This window comes from Anabrus simplex, chromosome 1 (genome assembly GCF_040414725.1).
Source record: "Anabrus simplex isolate iqAnaSimp1 chromosome 1, ASM4041472v1, whole genome shotgun sequence".
NCBI lineage: Eukaryota > Metazoa > Arthropoda > Insecta > Orthoptera > Tettigoniidae > Anabrus > Anabrus simplex.
In genome coordinates, this window is record NC_090265.1 from 578,519,807 (window position 1) to 578,539,080 (window position 19,274).

Here is a 19,274-nt window from a genome sequence, read left to right on the forward strand (position 1 = left end):
AGCCGTGATACCAGTTTGTACACGCCGATGGTAGGGTATGAGTACAATACGTCACCAAGCACTTGAAGCAATGTATTTCTTCTCTTATCAGCAGGCCGCAGGTGATTGTATCATCGAATAAGGACTGTTCACGTGGAATGAGATGAGATCCCTGGTACATATGACAATGTTCCTCTCGAACGAACAATAGGGGAAGCTGCTGTCAGGTCAAGTCCACCCTCGCCCTGTGGGTGGGGTCAGTAGAATACCACCCACGGCATCCCCTGCCTCTCGTAAGAGGCGACTGAAATGGGCCCTAGGTGCTTTTAACTTGGGAGCGTGGGTTGGAGACCACGGGGCTCTTAACTGAGTCCTGGAATTGCTTCCACTTACTTGTGCCGGGCTCGTCACTTGCGTCTATCCTATCCGACCTTCCTTGATCAACTCTTGTTCTTTTCCGACCTCGACGGTTTTAAGTATGGAGGCCTCGGGAGTCTCTCATTTTCACGCCGTTGGTGGCCCTTGTCTTTCTTTTGCCGATATCTTCATTTTTCGACATCTTGGACCCCTTCCATTTTTCTCTCCGATTAATGTTAATATAGGATGATTGCCCACTTGTACACCCTCTTAAAAAACAACAATCAACACCCCCCCCACACACACCACCACAACCACCACCACCTCAAGTCCACCCATTTGTTCACCTCCAGCACACTGCAGGAGACCTGTACGTACAGTAAAGCAATGCACCGTTCAATCGCGACCGAATTGTGGTTGATTGGTTCGATGAACACTCCGTGGACATAAAGATGCTTTCCTGGTCCGTAAGGTCACCCGAACTCAGTCATATTGAGCACATTAGGACGCTCTCGAGAGATATGTGAGTGCCGTTGTCCCTGCTCCGAACAATCTCGGTGCATTATGGGAGGCTGTGCAGTGGTCTTGGACAAGGGTGACTTCCTACGCTTCCGATATCTTGTGGAGTTCCTGTCCCGCCGCACTGTAATCGCTATAACGCCGAAAGGGAATGCTGCACGCAAAGAGACACGTACCTGTAATTCAAATGCTCATCGGTGTATATTGAGGAAGGCTGAAGATCGGTATGTTCAATCAATCATCAATCATCTGCATAATGCACCATAAGTCATTTTTGCAACCTAACAGGATGAAAATAATGAAAGAATCTATCATGATATAAATGTACAAATCAAGCTAGCAATTATTCAATAAATGTAACCGAGCTCGATAGCCGCAGACGCTCAAATGCAGCCAGTATCCAGTATTCGGGAGATAGTGGGTTCGAACCCCACTGCCGGCAGCCCTGAAGATGGTTTTCCGTGGTTTCCCATTTTCACACCAGACAAATGCTGGGGCTGTACCTTAAATATGGCTGCGGCCGCTTCCTTCCCACTCCTAGGCCTTTCCTATCCCATCGTCACCTTAAGACCTACCTGTGTCGGTGTGACGTAAAGCAAAAAATTGTGAAAAAAATGTAAATCAATAAATGCACAAATTTAATAAATAAAAAAAACTCAATTCATTGTTTTGTCCGTCATTGTAAAAAAAATTCAATACTAAATGGGCATAGAATCAACAAGCAATGTATACTTAAAATGATTTACATTAAGTTACAATCACTCTGCATACGACACATAAAGGATGAGTGCTGAGGAGAGACTTCACGTCACGGAATACAGACTTTTGAGTGAAGAAATGATAAATCGAAACTGCAAGATAGGGAATACTGCTTCTCGCCCAGGTCGTTGATTAATTACTACAGGCTTTGTAAGAGACACACACTCCCTCATCATAATCGTAATAGTCTAGTCCAATTTCATCAAGTTGGTGTTGCATCCACCAACCCGATTGTGGAATCTGTATAGCGACCTGGAAGTCTATAAATTCTTGTAGCACCACGATAAAGTTACTCTCTGAGCAGCCAGTTACAGGAGGTAGAGAATCAACTTCGTTGTGTCTTCTTTATTCATAAGGAGAAAGTATGTTGGGATTCAACATTGATGGAGCGGAATTACAGCCAAAGAGCGGGTGAGTTCATAGGTTAGGAGTTTAAGCCTCTCTGCTTTATAGCGAATGTCCGGAGCTTGGTGGGCTTAGGAGGTTGGTGGTCTTATACGTTAGACGTTAACAGCCAGTAACTGCACGGCACCGTATTTAATACCACTTCTTCTAGCTTCATATGGGCTGATCCTTACTAGCTGGAAACAAAACTATTCCTTGATTCTGGGATGGAAGTTTGTAATCCATGCCTTGGGTAGATATAGATCTACATGTATTTTGAAAATATTTTAAAGCTTCCATTAGCGACCTTCCCTCGCCTTTTAACACTCATGTTGGACTACAAATTTAAGCTCATCGGTGTATATGAGGCAACTATGTTTCTTGGAAATGGATGGCAATTAGTACTTATGGCTGGTATTTAGGCTAACACTCGGTCTTGAGATGCAACTTTTTATGATTTCTTCTGCAACTGTACTAATCCCCCAAAATTCACAGTCTTCGGTTTGTCAGAAAACTAGTTGTTAGATGTGTTTTACTGTTCCCAATAAGTTCGTGCATGTTGGCTAAGCATTGTCGGTGGTTAATGTGATTTTAGATGGAATACTAATAGGATAGCGAAGGATATCCACAATTTAGAGGCTTGCAAACCATCTTCTATCAATGTTTAGCGTCACGTTTCATGTTTTCCCTCTATAGTTTTTTTCCTTATCTGACAGGTGACAGGCTAGCATTATGCTGTGACTCTTAGAACCTATAAGATAATTGTCTCGTCTTAGTGTCTACTTCAATTATTCATGCCACTTTTTCAGTTTCTAATGAGCCGCTGAGTGGCTCGGACGGTTCAGGCGCTGGCCTTCTGACCCCAACTTGGCAGGTTCGATCTTAGCTCAGTCCGGTGGTATTTGAAGGTGCTTAAATACGTCCGCCTTGTGTTGGTAGATATACTGACCCGTAAAAGGACTCCTGCGGGAGTAAATTCGAGCACCTCGGTGTCTCCGAAAACCGTAAAAGTAGTTAGTGGGACGTAAAAACAAATACCATTATTATTAGTATGTAATGCTACTATAGAATTCCAAGCGTTATTGTTGAGCGTCAGCAACTTCAATCAATATTAAGTCCCACTCTTGAAGTTCTGAATCTGTATGACATTTTTCAGTTCCCCCATTGTGAGAGTTCTGGTGATTTGTAGCCTTCTGATGCTGATGGTTATTAGACGATCTGGTGGTGGCTACCTTAGCTTGCGATTCAGACTTCTTCTTCATTAGGAACTTACATGACTGTGAGTAGCGCACCGCATGATGTGTTAAGGTAAATTCTCTAAAGCAGGTGCGGCAAACTTAGCCGTGGCTAGACTACTCTAGTTTGATTAGCAGCTGTACCGCAACCCGCACAACGCAGAGAAAGTTTGAACAAAAACGTCGATGATGTCATGGTTCCGTTTAAATGAATATAAAATCAAATACGATACTTAAAAGAAATGTGAAATTAAAGAAATGAAATTCATTTCTCACCATACGCCTCGTTAGCCGTCACGTTCCATTACTTTGGAGGTTGTTGGGGCTTGATCACCAACCCATCATTTGGGAATTCGATTTAGTAACAAAACTAGAGCGCCCGTGTTGCTCCTGGACAGCATTCGTTATGAATAGATCACATAACTCGTCTTGATATACCTGTCGAAGTCATGTTGTTTTCCCGCCCTTTTCAATGTTATGAACATTTAATAACAAGCGCGTCATGGTATGCCGCAGTTCGTAGTCAGAATTAATCCATTCTGATGTCATCATGCCGTCTGTTGGGCAAAGATCTATCCGTATATTAGCTTTTTTATCCTGCAGTTCTTGATGTAAAGCATGATATTGTGTCGTAGAAGGCAATGGTATTTTTAATCACCTTCTGTATAGAACAGTTGTCTTGTCTTGTGAGCTCATAGGTTAGTTTCGAAGGAGCGTTTTGTTTGCCTTCTCACGGCGGTATTACGTAAAATCCAGGATCCCTTTCGCTTTCAAAATTTCCACCACTCTTATCTCCACATATATAAATTCTTCGCTCTCAATCAATTTTTCTTATATTTCAAGACCTTTTTCTAATCTCAATCCTCTTGTGAAAAACAACAACTTTTATAAAATATACCTTTTTTATTTTTACTGTTACTACAACTTTCGGACCTCGAGGATACAACAACAACACCGTGATTTTCCATATTATCGACATACACGATGTCACAAAAATTTTACTTCCCATGAATAAAACATAACTTTATCGAATTTCACTGGAATTTTTCTAAATGCCGCAATCCTTCTAGAACATACTTGTTAAATCCACTTTTTTTTTTGCTAGGGGCTTTACGTCGCACCGACACAGATAGGTCTTATGGCGACGATGGGATAGGAAAGGCCTAGGAGTTGGAAGGAAGCGGCCGTGGCCTTAATTAAGGTACAGCCCCAGCATTTGCCTGGTATGAAAATGGGAAACCACGGAAAACCATTTTCAGGGCTGCCGATAGTGGGATTCGAACCTACTATCTCCCGGATGCAAGCTCACAGTCGCGCGCCTCTACACGCACGGCCAACTCGCCCGGTAAATCCACTTTTAATATAGGAAATGTCCTAGGCGTATGTCATGATGGGGTCTATTTGTACATAGACTTTTTTTTTTCTTAGCAGCATAAGTTCTTAGGAACGCTCTGCCATCTGTTAGAATATATTTGGAAGCTGGGAAAGGTTCGAGAATCAAGGAGTATCTAGCAGGGAATAGTATTCTTCCGGGATCAGAGGAAGTTTATACTCCCCGGCTTGACGGGTGGTAATTAAACATGGCTGCATGCAATGACATTACTAAGGATGAAAATCACATAAGGTATATCAAAATATGAAAGAAAGTGTTAACTGTTTAGCTACAGGATGTATTGCGTGTTAGGGTAAGCCTTCGCCTGCAATTATTGGAGTGATCATTTAATGATTTGATTTTATGATTACTCCAAGTTGGCTGAACTTAGAGACCTATCGATTTCTCATGATTCACCGGCAGGTAATTCCGGAGAGAATAAAAAAAAGTGAAGCAAATCTGTCCTGTTTATTTATAATAATCGTATGGCCTCAGCTACTGTGTGCAGACATTTCAATTTGACGCCATCTGGCTGTCTGCTCGTCAATTTCGACGTTCTGTTTTACTCTAGACCCCCGCTAGATGGCAGACCGAGTAAACCGGAACTCTCTTTGGCGTCTATGGCTGAGATTTAATGAATTTTGTCGGGTAAACACCAAATGTGTCACCAGAGATCTTTTACATGCCGACATCGTACGACATGGAGTGTCGAATGGACTTTTTTCCGCCCTTCAAAAATCCGACTACCTCTGCCGGGTTTGAACCCGGTATCTTGGGATCCCGAGGCCGACACTCTACCGCTGATCCACAGAGGCAGTAGAATGGACTGATTTACCAACGCTGTTTTAATGATGTAGACTATTATATTCAACTGACGGTGAATATTTGAGTATATCAGAGCTGGAAGCTGTAATTTTGAATTATGGATACTAAAACTTCTAAAAAGGTTAACTGTAACTTTTCGAATCCCTCCTCTCTTTTCAAAACGTAATTCAGTGATATCCCGGTTCAGCACTACATACTTCCGTTGTATGTATCCTGTGGATGTTCGTAATGCGACTTCTTTTCTAATTTCGTCTGCAGTTTTATCAAATCTAATCGTTGGGATGTGTATGTATCCTATGGTTAATAGCTCTTCTCATTGATCCAATGAACGGTATGCATGAAACTTCCTCAAAGCCGTCATATTTCGCAACCTCTTTTTGCGAATCTGCAGTCTGAGTCTGTGATGTCTGATAATGTTCAATAAGATATCTTCACTCGCTTTTATGTTTCCATTTGCGGATTTGTTATGTATTCATTTCCGTGCTTTGTGTGTTTGTAAACAACTTTGTGCATGTGATAAAGAAATTCTTTCCTCATCAACCGTTCACAAATGAATTTGCAACGCTGGTAATTGGGTGGTGTGAAAGAGAACGAGTAAGTCAGATTCTAATGAATACGAGTTAAATTCTCCTCTTGTTCTCCTTTCTATACCGTGGAGTACAAAGACGGAATTAGACACAAATATGTAGAAGGGTTAAAAAGAGGCGATAATGACATTACGAGTTTGAGATTCAATGATGCATTAAGCCAAGTAGCTGAAACAACAAGTTCTTTGGAGGAGTTGTAGTATGAGGAGGACGGAGATTTTTAGAAGTTGTTGATAGCCGACCATTAAAAATTGGCACGTAGAAGTACTGCCGTGAGTCCAAGTACTGTGGATTTTTTTTATTATCTCACAATTGGCGCACTTCTTTTCCATGTCCACGACATTCATCTGAAGTAGAGACGACTACTGGGATGGCAAACCTTAGTTTTCATTTTCAAACTAAGTTAATTACGAAGTTATCCATCAAAACAAATATTACAGCAACATTGGTTATTTGTTAGAATACACAGAAATGCTCAGTATTTGAAACTGGTGAATATCATAAGGAAAGAAAGGATGATGGTGATGATGATGATAATAATAATAATAATAATAATAATAATAATAATAATAATAATAATTATAATATCGTTTTCACGTCCCACTGATAACATTTATGACTTTCTGAGATGCAGAGATGCCGGAATTTTTTTACCACAGGCCTTTTACTTGTCGGTAAATATACTGGCACGAAGCAGCCTATTTTCCCACCTTGAAGTGGCGGGATGAACGCGTCAGCTTGATCTCAGAAAGCCAGCGCTCTATCAACTGACTAAGTAAACGTTTCAATAAAAGAGCCTAACCTCGTCACATATGGAAAAATATATTAAACACTATACACCTACATACAAATCTGGCTGGTGACCCGCTGGCACCTAACGTTGAGACTTACACCATGGGTTTCTCACCATCAAAGGTGGGCGTACCGTAAATATACCTACTTGATAAATGAACTGAAGCACCCGGACGAAATGGTCGGATGTCAATGGGACATACCAATGGCGGGCAGGTAAATGATTAGAGTTACAATTCTCTCTGGCAGGTGGAACGGCCATCAAAGTGCACTAGTGTTGTTCGTGTGTAGTGTAGTTACGAGGCCTGGTATGGTATATCAGGGGCGTGAACAGCGTCAGATGTTGAGTGGATATTGTGAAGGACATGGAGTCGCCGCGTACTCAGCACCTGACAGAGTTTGAAACGAGCCCCATTGTTGGACTCCATTTGGTCAGCTGGTGCAATATCCAGATTTGTGGGGCATTCGGATATGAATGGCCTGATGTTGGAATGCATTGGGAACGTGAGGGCAGGCATACTCGTCGTCAAGGTTCCGGTCGGCCACATCTGACCACCAAAGGGAGGATCGCCATATTGTGCACTAATCACATCGTAACGCCTTCACATCTGCGCCTGCTATCCGAAAACAAGTAATGGACTCCCTGCAACAGTCTGTGTCATATTGGTCGGAGACTAGCAGCAGCCGGACTAGGGAATGACCATCCCTTGCAAAGGGCTGCTGTTAATAGCACAACACAAACGCTGCGTTTGGAGTGGTGCCGTGACCGGGAAGCATTCACTACTGGTAAATGACATCGCATTGTGTTCAACGATGAATCGCGGTTTTGCACTACCCGTACGAGTATGGCGGCGACCTGGGGAGAGGTCCCATTCTTCCGTTGTTTTGGAGAGGCACCGCGGTGTTACTCCTGGCGTCATCGTGTGGGGAGCCATCAATTATGACTTCGGGTCACGGATGGTAGTGGTTGAGAGAACTCTGGCGACACAACGATACGTCACGGGCATCCTGCGTCCTCATGTGTTAACTCTCATATGACTGTATCATGGTGTCATTTTTCAACAGGACAATGCTGGTCCACACATAGCACGTGTCTCTATGAACTGTCTGCGTGATCTTTAAGTACTCCCATTGCCAGCAAGATCCCCAGATCTGTTCCCGATGGAACATGTGTGGGACCAGCTCGGACGTCAACTCCATCCTATCCAGGATATCAAGGATCAGTTACAGCAGTTTTGGGCCAGCTTGGCTCAGGAGAGGATTTTTTAACCACTGAAATAACATCACATACCCGCTCAACACTTGAAGTTTCATTTCGTTTTCTCCTCTCCTTCTTTGTGCTTCACATTTCGTCAGGCAGTGTAGATAACATGATGCATTATTTAAGACATCTACTGAACTCCGCCTTCGGATTACCAGTGTTCACCTAGATATCTCAGTCGATGATTCTGTGCTTCTCTTTTTCCAAACCTATTTGTATTACGTCCCAGTTTTTGAACGCAGTATTCATGCTGAGTAATAAGAGTAATCTTACTTGTTGGTGTGAAGTCCTAAGAACTTACAGTGATCTCGGTGGGGTACTTTCACCCCACCAACACAGTAATAAAAACTGCCCGCTTACCATTATAACATTATCTGCTGTTCACCTCACAACTTTGCCAAGGTCTATCTTGCAGTCGCTTACAATCCTGTAACATTTATTACTTCATACAGTAGTATGGCATCATCCGCAATAAGTCTCATTTGTCATTCCAGTCCTTTACTCCTGTTATTTATATACAGGATGAACCCAAACTCCATCGACAAACATTCAGCGGTTGTTCACGGATACGTTTCGAGTATATTGGTACAAGGCAGTCGTGGTCTCCGGTAGCTCCTTACAGAGCGATTGTATTTAATTTGGTTTGTTGCCATAATTAGCTTTGTATCTGTATTTCACTATTAATAATAATGTTATTTGTTTTAAGTCCGTCCTAAATACTAGTTATTGACAGATGCTGGGGATTCGGAACTTTGTCCCGCAGGAGTTCTTTAACGTGCTAGAAGCCAGCGACACAGAGTTGTTACCAGAAATGACACCAATGGATTTCTTGTTCTGGGGGCATGTGGAGAGCCTAGTTTACGAGACTCCGGTCGATAGTCGCATGGACCTGGTTGCTAGAGTTGTCGCAGCCGCGGAAGTAGTGCGCCAAACTCCAGGGGATCTTGAGCGTGTAAGACAGTCGATGGTATGTCGCTGTACACTCTGCCGTGATCATGCTGGTCGACATTTTGAACAATACCTGTAAGGGAACAGTTTTGCATTTGTTATGTATTGTACTGTGCAGTACACTGATAGAACACACTGTGATAACAGTGTACGTCGTTCGTCTGAGAGTTGTTGCATTATTCTGTGTTTAGTGCTGTACGCTTTAGTTATTAAATATTTCAGGCTTTGCATTACTCTGTGTTTTGTGTTGTACGTTTTGGTTATTGCATATTACGGGCATCTTTTTGTTGTGAAGGTATTTTCACAAAAACAAGGATGATTGGGGTAACAAACCGAATAAGTCATAATTACATTATTACTCTCTCATTGGTTAATTCCATTGGCCCGGGCGCTGAGTGTTTGTGCTGTCCCCAACATCCCTGCAACTCACACACCACACATAACACTATCCTCCACCACAATAACACGCAGTAACCTAGACTTGGCAGATGCCGCCCAGCCTCATCGGAGGGTCTGTCTTATAAGGGCTGCACCCGGCTAGAAATAGCCACACGAAATTATTATTACCGGAGACGATGGGTCCTTTATACCAATATACCCACAACGTATTCCTGATCAACCTCGGAAAGTTTGTCGGTGGAGTTCGGGTTCATCCTGTGTTTATGTATATAAGAAAACACACAAGTCCAGTAATACTGCCTTGTGGGACCCCCGTCTTAAGTGCATCAGATAATGCTTTATATACGCTAATTCTCTGAGTTCTGTTTTCTAGAAACTTACCCACCCATTCAGCCACTCTTTTGTATAGTCCAACAGTCCCCATTTGCTTCAAAAATCTGTTGGGGATAAACTAGGGAAATGAAAAATGAGATAGCTTCCCATTGTTTTAGTCACTGAGCCAGAAGAAACTATACATATCAGTCCGACAATTCCACTTAAATGTATATATCAACCGGCCCAATAAGTGACACCTTTACAACATTAATCAGAACTACCGGAATTAGAATTACAATCAGCGTACATACCTCAGTCACATTCACAGATCGATGAAGGTAGCATATTTACTTTATACATTTCCAGAATATATATGGCTTATATGATACTGGTAGTATCAAAATGATTTTCAAGTCAAAAGTCTTTGAAAATGCATTTTAAATAGTATTCTGTCTGATGAAGAATGATATCGTCGTTGCGTTTGCAAAAATCGCTATGAGAAATATTTTAGCTTAGAACTAGAAATGCCAAGGAATTCTCTCTTTTCATGGAGCCTCCGTGGCTCAGACGGCAGTACGTCGGCCTCTCACCGCTGGATACCGTGGTTGAAATCCCGGTCACTCCCTGTGAGATTTGTGCTGGACAAAGCGGAGGCGGGACAGGTTTTTCTCCGGGTACTCCGGTTTTCTCTGTCATCTTTCATTCCAGCAACACTCTCCATTATCATTTCATAGCATTTATCAGTCATTAATATGACCTTGGGAGTGGCGACTCCATTGTAATAATAGCATATATGGTTCATTCATTAGCCTACACCCCTGACCCGGTCAAAGACTGGAAAACAGGTTGTAGGTTTTCATTTCTCTCTTTTCATAATATATGTGCTGCGGGTCAGTATTTCTCCCAAAATATTATCATATAGTGGTTTCCACAGGCGCAACGACGATATCCTGCTGTTTCATGTCACAGTTATCTAGGGTGGAAAATCATCCAACCACCTTAAATGAGATCGAACACCATCAGGATCTGATAGCAGTCCATTCGAGTCAGTTCTCCAAGTTATGCACTATCGGTGTGTTACCACCAAAACTGTACCTGCTAGTTTGTTTTAGGCATCAGTTTACACCGTCTTCAAATTTCGGGGGAAACACGAAGTGCATGTTTGTAAAGGACAACATACGTTGTAAAATTCTTAAAAGTATTTTTAATATATTGAAATTTTGTTTGGTTATTTGAAGTACATGTTTTACAAAACGTAAAGTTATGCAATGTGTAGCCAAAGCGAGTTGTTTATCGTCCCTTAAGAAACAATACCGCCTATTTGACAATGCTCTTCGTGTCCACTGACCACGCTTCTCAGTTACATATGGATTTGCAATCCATCAGAGCAATTTCGTTGTACTCATTTTCCTATGCTGCAGTATAAAGAAAAATGAATCTTAAATACATTTTACTGTAGGAGTGCACAATTACTAGATGCCAACATTATGGTATGGTACGGTAAGGTTCATTTTCCTTTAAACGACAGTATAGGAAAATGAACATAACGAAAATTGTTCTCATGGACTACATATCCATATGTGGCTGTTGGAGGTATGATCAGTCTTAAGGAATATAATGGATAGGAAGAGCATTGTCAGATACGCGGCATTGCGTATATGAATACATATTTATGATATAATTCAATTTATTACGCTCTTATACGTACTTTAGTGCACTAAAATAATCAATTTAACAAATTATACAAATTTAACCAGTAAAATGGTTTGAAACGAAGGTTATCACTTTATCAAACTTACAAGCACTTGAATATCGGTATGTGTAAGGAATACGTGGCAAGATTATTGATACGTAGATGCCAATGTTCGTTACAGATCATCATCGTGCACTAAAGGAGCTTGAAGGTGCATTACTATATGAATGTATAATACATATACTCGGATTGGTTCACTTTATGAGTATTTGGCTTGTTACAGATCGCCATGCATCAAGGCGCGTTTATGGGCGCAAACTGGACTGTGAGACGCAAGTTGTCTGTAGCTCCCACTACGCGTCTACGGCAGTATCAGCCTCAGAGTCAGTGGAATGTACAGGTGGTACGCGGGAAGGTGACAACTCGCTGTTTATGGAATGCTTGCAAGGCGCTCACCTTAGGACTTATCCTTATGATGCTGGGATGTGCCATGGCTACTATAGGTGAGTCACACTTTTGACTGTCGTACTATATTTTTTATTAAGATGGATTATTGTCACAATAAAGGGATTAGGTATACGTTAAAATGTCATGGCTATTAAAAGAAAGAAATTATATATAATAATAACGAGATATCAAACGTATCTTACAGATTTTGTAGAGTTAGTTGTAATAAGTCTGACTTCAACTAACACAAAAAGTAGAAACTTTTCAAAAAATACGTAGTGTTAAAAAGTAAATGCGCAGATTGGACAATTCGTTAATAGTACACTGTGCAACAAGCCTGTAATGTCAATGATTTCCATACGAGTGTCTTAATTACCATTATAGGAGAATTGCATACGACTGTTTATGCCCGACGATAATAATAACTCCATTTTTAATATCCATAAATTTCTGTCGAGATGTCGCTTGACAGTTGAGTTTACTGAGCAGAGTGCAGAGCGTATGCGCTGGATTATTGATTTTCCGTGAGTGGATCAGAGACCTTGGCAGTGTCATATGTTTTAAAACTTTGAGAGAAAGTTATCACCTAGCATTATTTCAAATACAAATTGTTTATTGTACAGTTGGTGAAGTGAATTTGCGGGAATGTGCCGTGTGGTTGTGGAATATTGGAAGTAGAATGTGCATTGAAGTTAATATGTGTGTCCGACATTTTTGATTTTGCTATACTTATCTAATTGGTCAAACAGTTGTATCATAATGAAAATCTGAACTCTGATTGGTGGAGAACCTGTATCATAATGAAACTTAAACTGAAATGAGCCTGATTGAGATTCAGTTTCCTGGCATATAATCTTTATATTTTGGTATCTTCGAGCATAAAATATGCTTTGACATTATAAATCAGAGTTGTCAAATTGAAAATTTATTTATGTTCATCTCAGCGTATAAATTATAATCCTGCAGCCATATTTCTGACTTGAATAAGAAACATTTGTTTAACCATTATAACAATAGATTATGCTTATATATTTCGACAACATCTACTTGTGCCCTAAGTATTACGGCAGACTCATCGTTAAATTTCGCACAAGATGAAAAGGAAAACTGCCGTTATTGTAGTGAAACCATATCCGAATAGAAAACAGTCCATTTTATGTAAATTTCAAGTGTATGAAGAAAAATTAGCTTGAAGTTTGATATTCCGTTCGTGAAACCAGATATTCAATTGGTTTTGTGATGGTTCTGGTTATTTGCTTTACGTCGCACCGACACAGATAGGTCTTATGGCGACGATGGGACAGGGAAGGGCTAGGAGTGGAAAGGAAGCGGCCGTGGCCTTAATTAAGGTACAGCCCCAGCATTTGCCTGGTGTGAAAATGGGAAACCACGGAAAACCATCTTCAGGGCTGCCGACAGTGGGGTTCGAACCCACGATCTCCCGAATACTGGATACTGGCCGCAATTAAGCGACTGCAGCTATCGAGCACAGGTTTTGTGATGATGCTACTTCCAGTATGAATGGTGTGCTCAATACCTTGATGTATGAGTAATTTAGGAATCTCAGAAGGTGCAAAATAGCTAGTATTCTCGTAGCAGATTGGTACATTTAAGGAAACTCTCTCGATACATTTAAGAAAAAGTAGGGATTTCAACTTCATTTATATCTTATAACTGAGTACAGTGTCACACTGAATATCAATGCGGTACCGAACATCCAAATAGAATGCATTATTAAATAAAGAGAATTGTTGGACGATGTGAAATTCAAAGTATAATGAAAAGAAAAATCGTACAGTTTGTAAATTAAATGAATTACGTTGCCACTATCCTTGCAACCATTGCGACTTTTTATTTCGAAATTGTTTATAAAGTGATTTGCTGTAATTACAGACTATACTTTCACTTGCAGCTTGAAGTAAATTAAATAGTCCTGTAACGTAATCACAAAATGGGAGATTTTTATCCTGTCATAAAGAATCCTAAGGCGGTCCAAAATATTTACCTGTATTGTAGTGACATGAAATGAAAACGAAAGCGGACTATTTTCTTTTGAATATTACAATAAACCCTGAAATTCATGTTCTATGTCCCTCGGCCAAGAATAACTGGCTTTAATTAAAGCTTTTAGAGTAAATTCGATCTACCCATTTCCTTACAGATTTTCAATAAGTGACAAATAAATGTAAGTTAAATCGTGAGCAACTTCTGTGTCAACCTGTCAGCAAATGACCAGCCAGTCTCTCTTGCTGGATAACCTTGAGTGGTGGGCTACCGTAGCACACTGACGTGTCGCTCGCTCACATGGAACTTTGCTAGTAATAACGACGTATCACAGAGCAGCATCTACTCATAATGTAGCGTCTTTATTCTGATTATCATGCTCTAAGGTATCCAGAACCGGCTGATGTAGAAAAAGTAATTCCCAGCAGTAAATTTCTTCCATGTTTCTGGTGATCAGAATACGTTGATGAAGCATACCGGTAAACACAGTACATTTCGTGAATGTCAGAGTTCGCCACACTGCAAAATAAGTACTGAATGATATGCCCACCTAACAAAAAGGTATGTAATAAAAGTAAACTTTGTAAGCACGTCCTGTGGTATTGACACGTCTTAAAGGCTGAACTTAGAACAGAGTATACAGGCTAATAAAACTAAATCTAACGTAGTTCCGTACGTTATCATTGTGTTTTGATGAGTGCTAATCATAAATGCACAACACAATTAATGCCAAACGTATACTTAACGTTATTTACATTTCCTGACGTAAACAGGTCATGTCTTTACAGCCCGTATTATAGTCCTTGGGCCACTAAGGAAATATGTCTAATGATGGTTGACTTCTGTTAATCGTTTATGTATCGTATTGCACCTGTACCGGGATCGACATGGCACTGATTATAAAATTCCATTTCACAAATAAATATTTGGATGGACATCTTCTGGATGAGGAACTTGGGAAATCAATCCCGGCCATCAAAGTCCCATCCTCCATACTTTCACTGGTACAACTGCTAAGCTCAAGAGCATACGGTTCAATGGTCTGTTCGCCAATGAGTGGGCATTAAATCTAAATATATTGAAAGTAGGGTGTTCTATAAATAAAAAGAGGAATCCACTATCCTATGGAATAAAAAGAATGTTTGTTTCCAATTCAAAACACAAATTTTAATAAACTGATAGAGTCGCAGAGAAATTGATACACACGAGAAAATGCCATATTATTAAACACAAAGAAAATCACTTATATGGGAAATGCCGCTAACGTTCATATCGGTCTATTTTCTGAATATCATTTTGGCATTCCAAAATCAGTTTATATTAACACTGAACACTCCTATCCTGCACATCATAATAGGGATGTATCCCTCTACCTCAATCGGTACCCGCTGGTATCCGTTATATTAATCTCTATCAACACAAACTTTATATAGATGGCATTTCTCGTGAAGAAACAATATTAATCAACAACATTCATCATGGTCTTGATATCTTTATACAGTATAAGCTACAACCCCGCATACCTCCAGAACCATTAAAATCATGTCGTCGCTCGTCGCAAATACGATACACTTGATTACTCTAGTTATATATCACTTATCTATATATATAAAGTAGCTTGTCCTGACTGACTGACTGACTGACTGACTGACTGACTGACTGATTCATCATCGCCGAGCCAAAACTACTGGACATAAAGAAATGAAATTTTGGGGATATATTCATATTAAGATGTAGGTGCTCGCTAAGAGAGGATTTTTGGATATTCCGTCTCTAAGGGGGTGAAAAGGGGGGTGAAATTTTAAAATGAGTGTGTCTATATCTCAAAACTTTAAAAGTTTACAGATGTGAAAATTGGTATTTAGAATCTTCTTTAAAAATAACGAAACACGTATTTTTTTGTTTTCAGACAATCCCAATAGGAGGGGTGAAAAAGGGTGAAAAAGGGATTGAATGCCTTTAATCCGGATACGCTACTTATATCTCAGAAACTGAAGATATTACAGACCGCAAAATTGGTACTTTTGATCGCTGTGAAAAATAATGAAACACATATTTTTTTGTTTTTGGAAAATCCAATTATTGCGAGGGTGAAAATGGGGGGGGGGTGAATTTTTAAAATGAGTGCATCTATATCTCAAACTTTTAAAGTTTAGAGATGTAAAAATTAGTATTTAGAATCTTCATTAAAAATAAAGGAACACGTATTTTTTTTGTTTTCGGAAAATCCCAATAGGAGGGGTGAAAAGGGGTGAAAAATGTGTTGAATGCCTTTAAAGAGAATACATATATCTCAGAAACTGAAGATATTACAGACCTAAAAATTGGTACTTTTGATCGCTTTCAAAAATAAAGAAACACATATTTTTTTGTTTTTGAAAAATCCAATTATTGCGAGGGTGAAAGGGGGGGTGAATTTTTAAAATGAGTGCATCTATATCTCAAAAGTTTTAAAGTTTAGATATGTAAAAATTAGTATTTAGAATCTTCATTAAAAATAAAGGAACACGTATTGTTTTGTTTTCGGAAAATCCCAATAGGAGGGGTGAAAAGGGGTGAAAAATGGGTTGAATGCCTTTAAAGAGAATACTTATATCTTAGAAACTGAATATATTACAGACCTGAAAATTGGTATTTGGGATCTACTTTAAAAATAAAGAAACAGGTATTGTTTCGTTTTGGGAAAATCCAAATAATGGGGGGTGAAAAGGGGGATGAAATTTTTAAAATGAGTGTATCTATATCTCAAAACTTTTAAAGTTCATAGATGTAAAATTTGGTATTTAGAAATCTCCTTTAAAAATAAAGAAACACGTACTTTTGTGTTTTCGGAAAATCCTAATAGGAAGGGTGAAAAAGGGTGAAAAATAGGTTGAATGCCTTTAATGAGGCTACTTATATTTCAGAACCTGAAAATATTACAGACCTGAAAATTGGTATTTGGGATCTACTTTAAAAATAAAGAAACAGGCATTTTTTCGTTTTTGGAAAATCCAAATAATGTGGGGTGAAAAGGGGGGTGAATTTTTAAAATGAGTGTGTCTACATCTTAAAACTTTAAACGTTTACAGATGTAAAAATTGGTGTTTAGAATCTCCCTTAAAAATAAAGGAACACGTATTTCTTTGTTTTCTCTAAATCCCAATATGAGGGGTGTAAAAGGGTGAATAATGGGTTGAATGCCTTTAATGAGGATACATATATCCCAGAAACTGAAGATATTACAGAAATGAAAATTTGTAAATGGGATCTCCTTTAAAAATATAGAAACACGTATATTTTTGCTTTTGGAAAATTCAATTAATGGCGGTTAAACAGAGTGGCAAATTGGGGGTGAATATTTTGAAAGACTATATCTACAGAATATCTGAGAAGCGTAAAATGTTACAGACGTAAATAGTGGGTATTTGGAATCTCCTGTAAGTGTAAAGAAACATAGGTGATTTGTCTTTGGAAACTCCACTTAAGGGGAACTAAAATGGGGTAAAATTTTAAAATGAGAATTTCTACAGTATATCTCAAAAAACTTAACATGTACAGAGGTGAAAAATGGTCATTTTTTATCGTATTAAAAATAAAGAATAGTGTATTTTTAGTTTTCGGAAATACAACTTGGGTAGTGGGGGTTGGGGGGGGGGTAAAGTGACTGAAAATGGTGTTGAATTCTTTTAATTAGGCTACTGATATCTCAAAAATGAAGATGTTACACACGTGAAATTTTATTTTTGGAATCTGCTTTAAAAGTATTCAAACACGTATTCTCGAAAAATCCAATGAAGGGGATTTGGAGTGTTAAAGGATAGAAAAAATTGACTTAATTGTATGGGAATACATCTAATAAAAACTAAAGTTGTTACAGACGAGAAAATTGGTATTTTGATCTCCTTTAAAAACATAGAAAAGCGGGTTTTGGGGGGGAAACAATCTTGGGGGGGGGGCGGGAGTGAAAAGGAGATGAATTCCTTTCACGAGGACACATAAATCAAAAACTGAAGAGGTTAGAGTGGTGATAATTGGTATTTAGAAGATCCTTTACTATTAAAGGAACAAGTATTTTTGCTTTAATATCACTTTGCGAGTGAGGGTGGGGGGGGGGGTGAGTGTGGAAGGAAGTTAAAAACGTTAATTATTTTTAAGGGGATACTTATATCTCAAAACTGAAGGTAATAAACGTGAACATTGGTATTTGGAATCTCCTTTAAACATAAAGAAACACGCCTTCTTTTAATTTTTTGGAGAGTGGGGGTAAATAAACTTAACGGCGGTGGGGTGTAAAAGGAGGTGAGACCAATTGATTTTACTGTTCGTAATGTACGTATAAGGAGCCTCCGTTGCTCAGTCGGCAGCGCACCGGCCTCTCACAGCTGGGTTCCGTGTTTCAAATCCCGGTCACTCCATGTGACATTCGTGCTGGACAAAATGGACTCGGGACAGGTTTTTCTCCGGATACTCCGGCTTTCCCTGTCATCATTCATTCCATCAACACTGTCCAATATTTCATTTCATTTGTCACTCATCGATCATTGCCCCAGAGGGGAGCTTCGGCAGCCGGCACAATTCCTATTATCGCCGCTAGATGGGGCTTTATTCATTCCATCACTGATCCTGTCGAATGATAGAAAACAGGCTGTAGACTTGCGATGTACTTATTCTGATCATAAACCGATCATTTTTAATCTTTCCTGGGTTCTTTTTCAACAGCCATATTTTCCTTCGGAGAACGTTCTTAGATTAGAGTAGATTCTCCTGGCATATAAATAAACATTTAAACACATTTGAAATAAACGATAGGAATTAGATTGGCCGTCAAATTGTTCACCTCTATAATAAGGTCAATAATACACGGAGGTATGTCATTCGTATCGCCAGAAATTCCGCACACTTACCTACGCGCAACAATGGTGCTGGTCACATTGTTAGCAATGACAATGGCAGCAGATGTATTTTACCGCCAAGTAGCGGTCTTGCATATTGCTGTGGGGTCCAGAACATATATAATAATAATAATAATAATAATAATAATAATAATAATAATAATAATAATAATAATAATAATAATAATAATAATAATAATAATAATAATACCTAAATTCAATTAATTTCAACCACCCTAATAATAATAATAATAATAATAATAATAATAATAATAATAATAATAATAATAATAATGTCCTGGACCGTCGTCAACATGTGCGGACTGTGCTGGAAACGGGTCCTGGACGGGTAATGACTACGATTGCAGTCCGGCCGCCGGTTTAGTACCGCCAAGGCACCTAAGAGGACACCACGCCGGATCTCCTCAAGGATTTGATCCACATTAAAAATGCTTATAGGAAAGCATGGCTAAGATTTAGGAACCCAACTGACCGGGTGGAATACCTGGACCTAGCCCGGGAAA

The 19,274-nt window shown here is 39.4% G+C and overlaps 1 protein-coding gene across 1 annotated transcript in view; it reads left to right on the forward strand.

Moving 5' to 3' along the window:
* LOC136870331 (uncharacterized) overlaps window positions 1-19,274 on the forward strand; it is a 577,143-nt gene that overhangs the window by 16,080 nt on the left and 541,789 nt on the right. Inside the window, exon 2 of the mRNA XM_067144910.2 lies at window positions 11,709-11,928. Within this exon, the coding sequence (XP_067001011.2) occupies window positions 11,709-11,928 (220 nt within the window). The remainder of the gene's footprint in view (window positions 1-11,708; window positions 11,929-19,274) is intronic.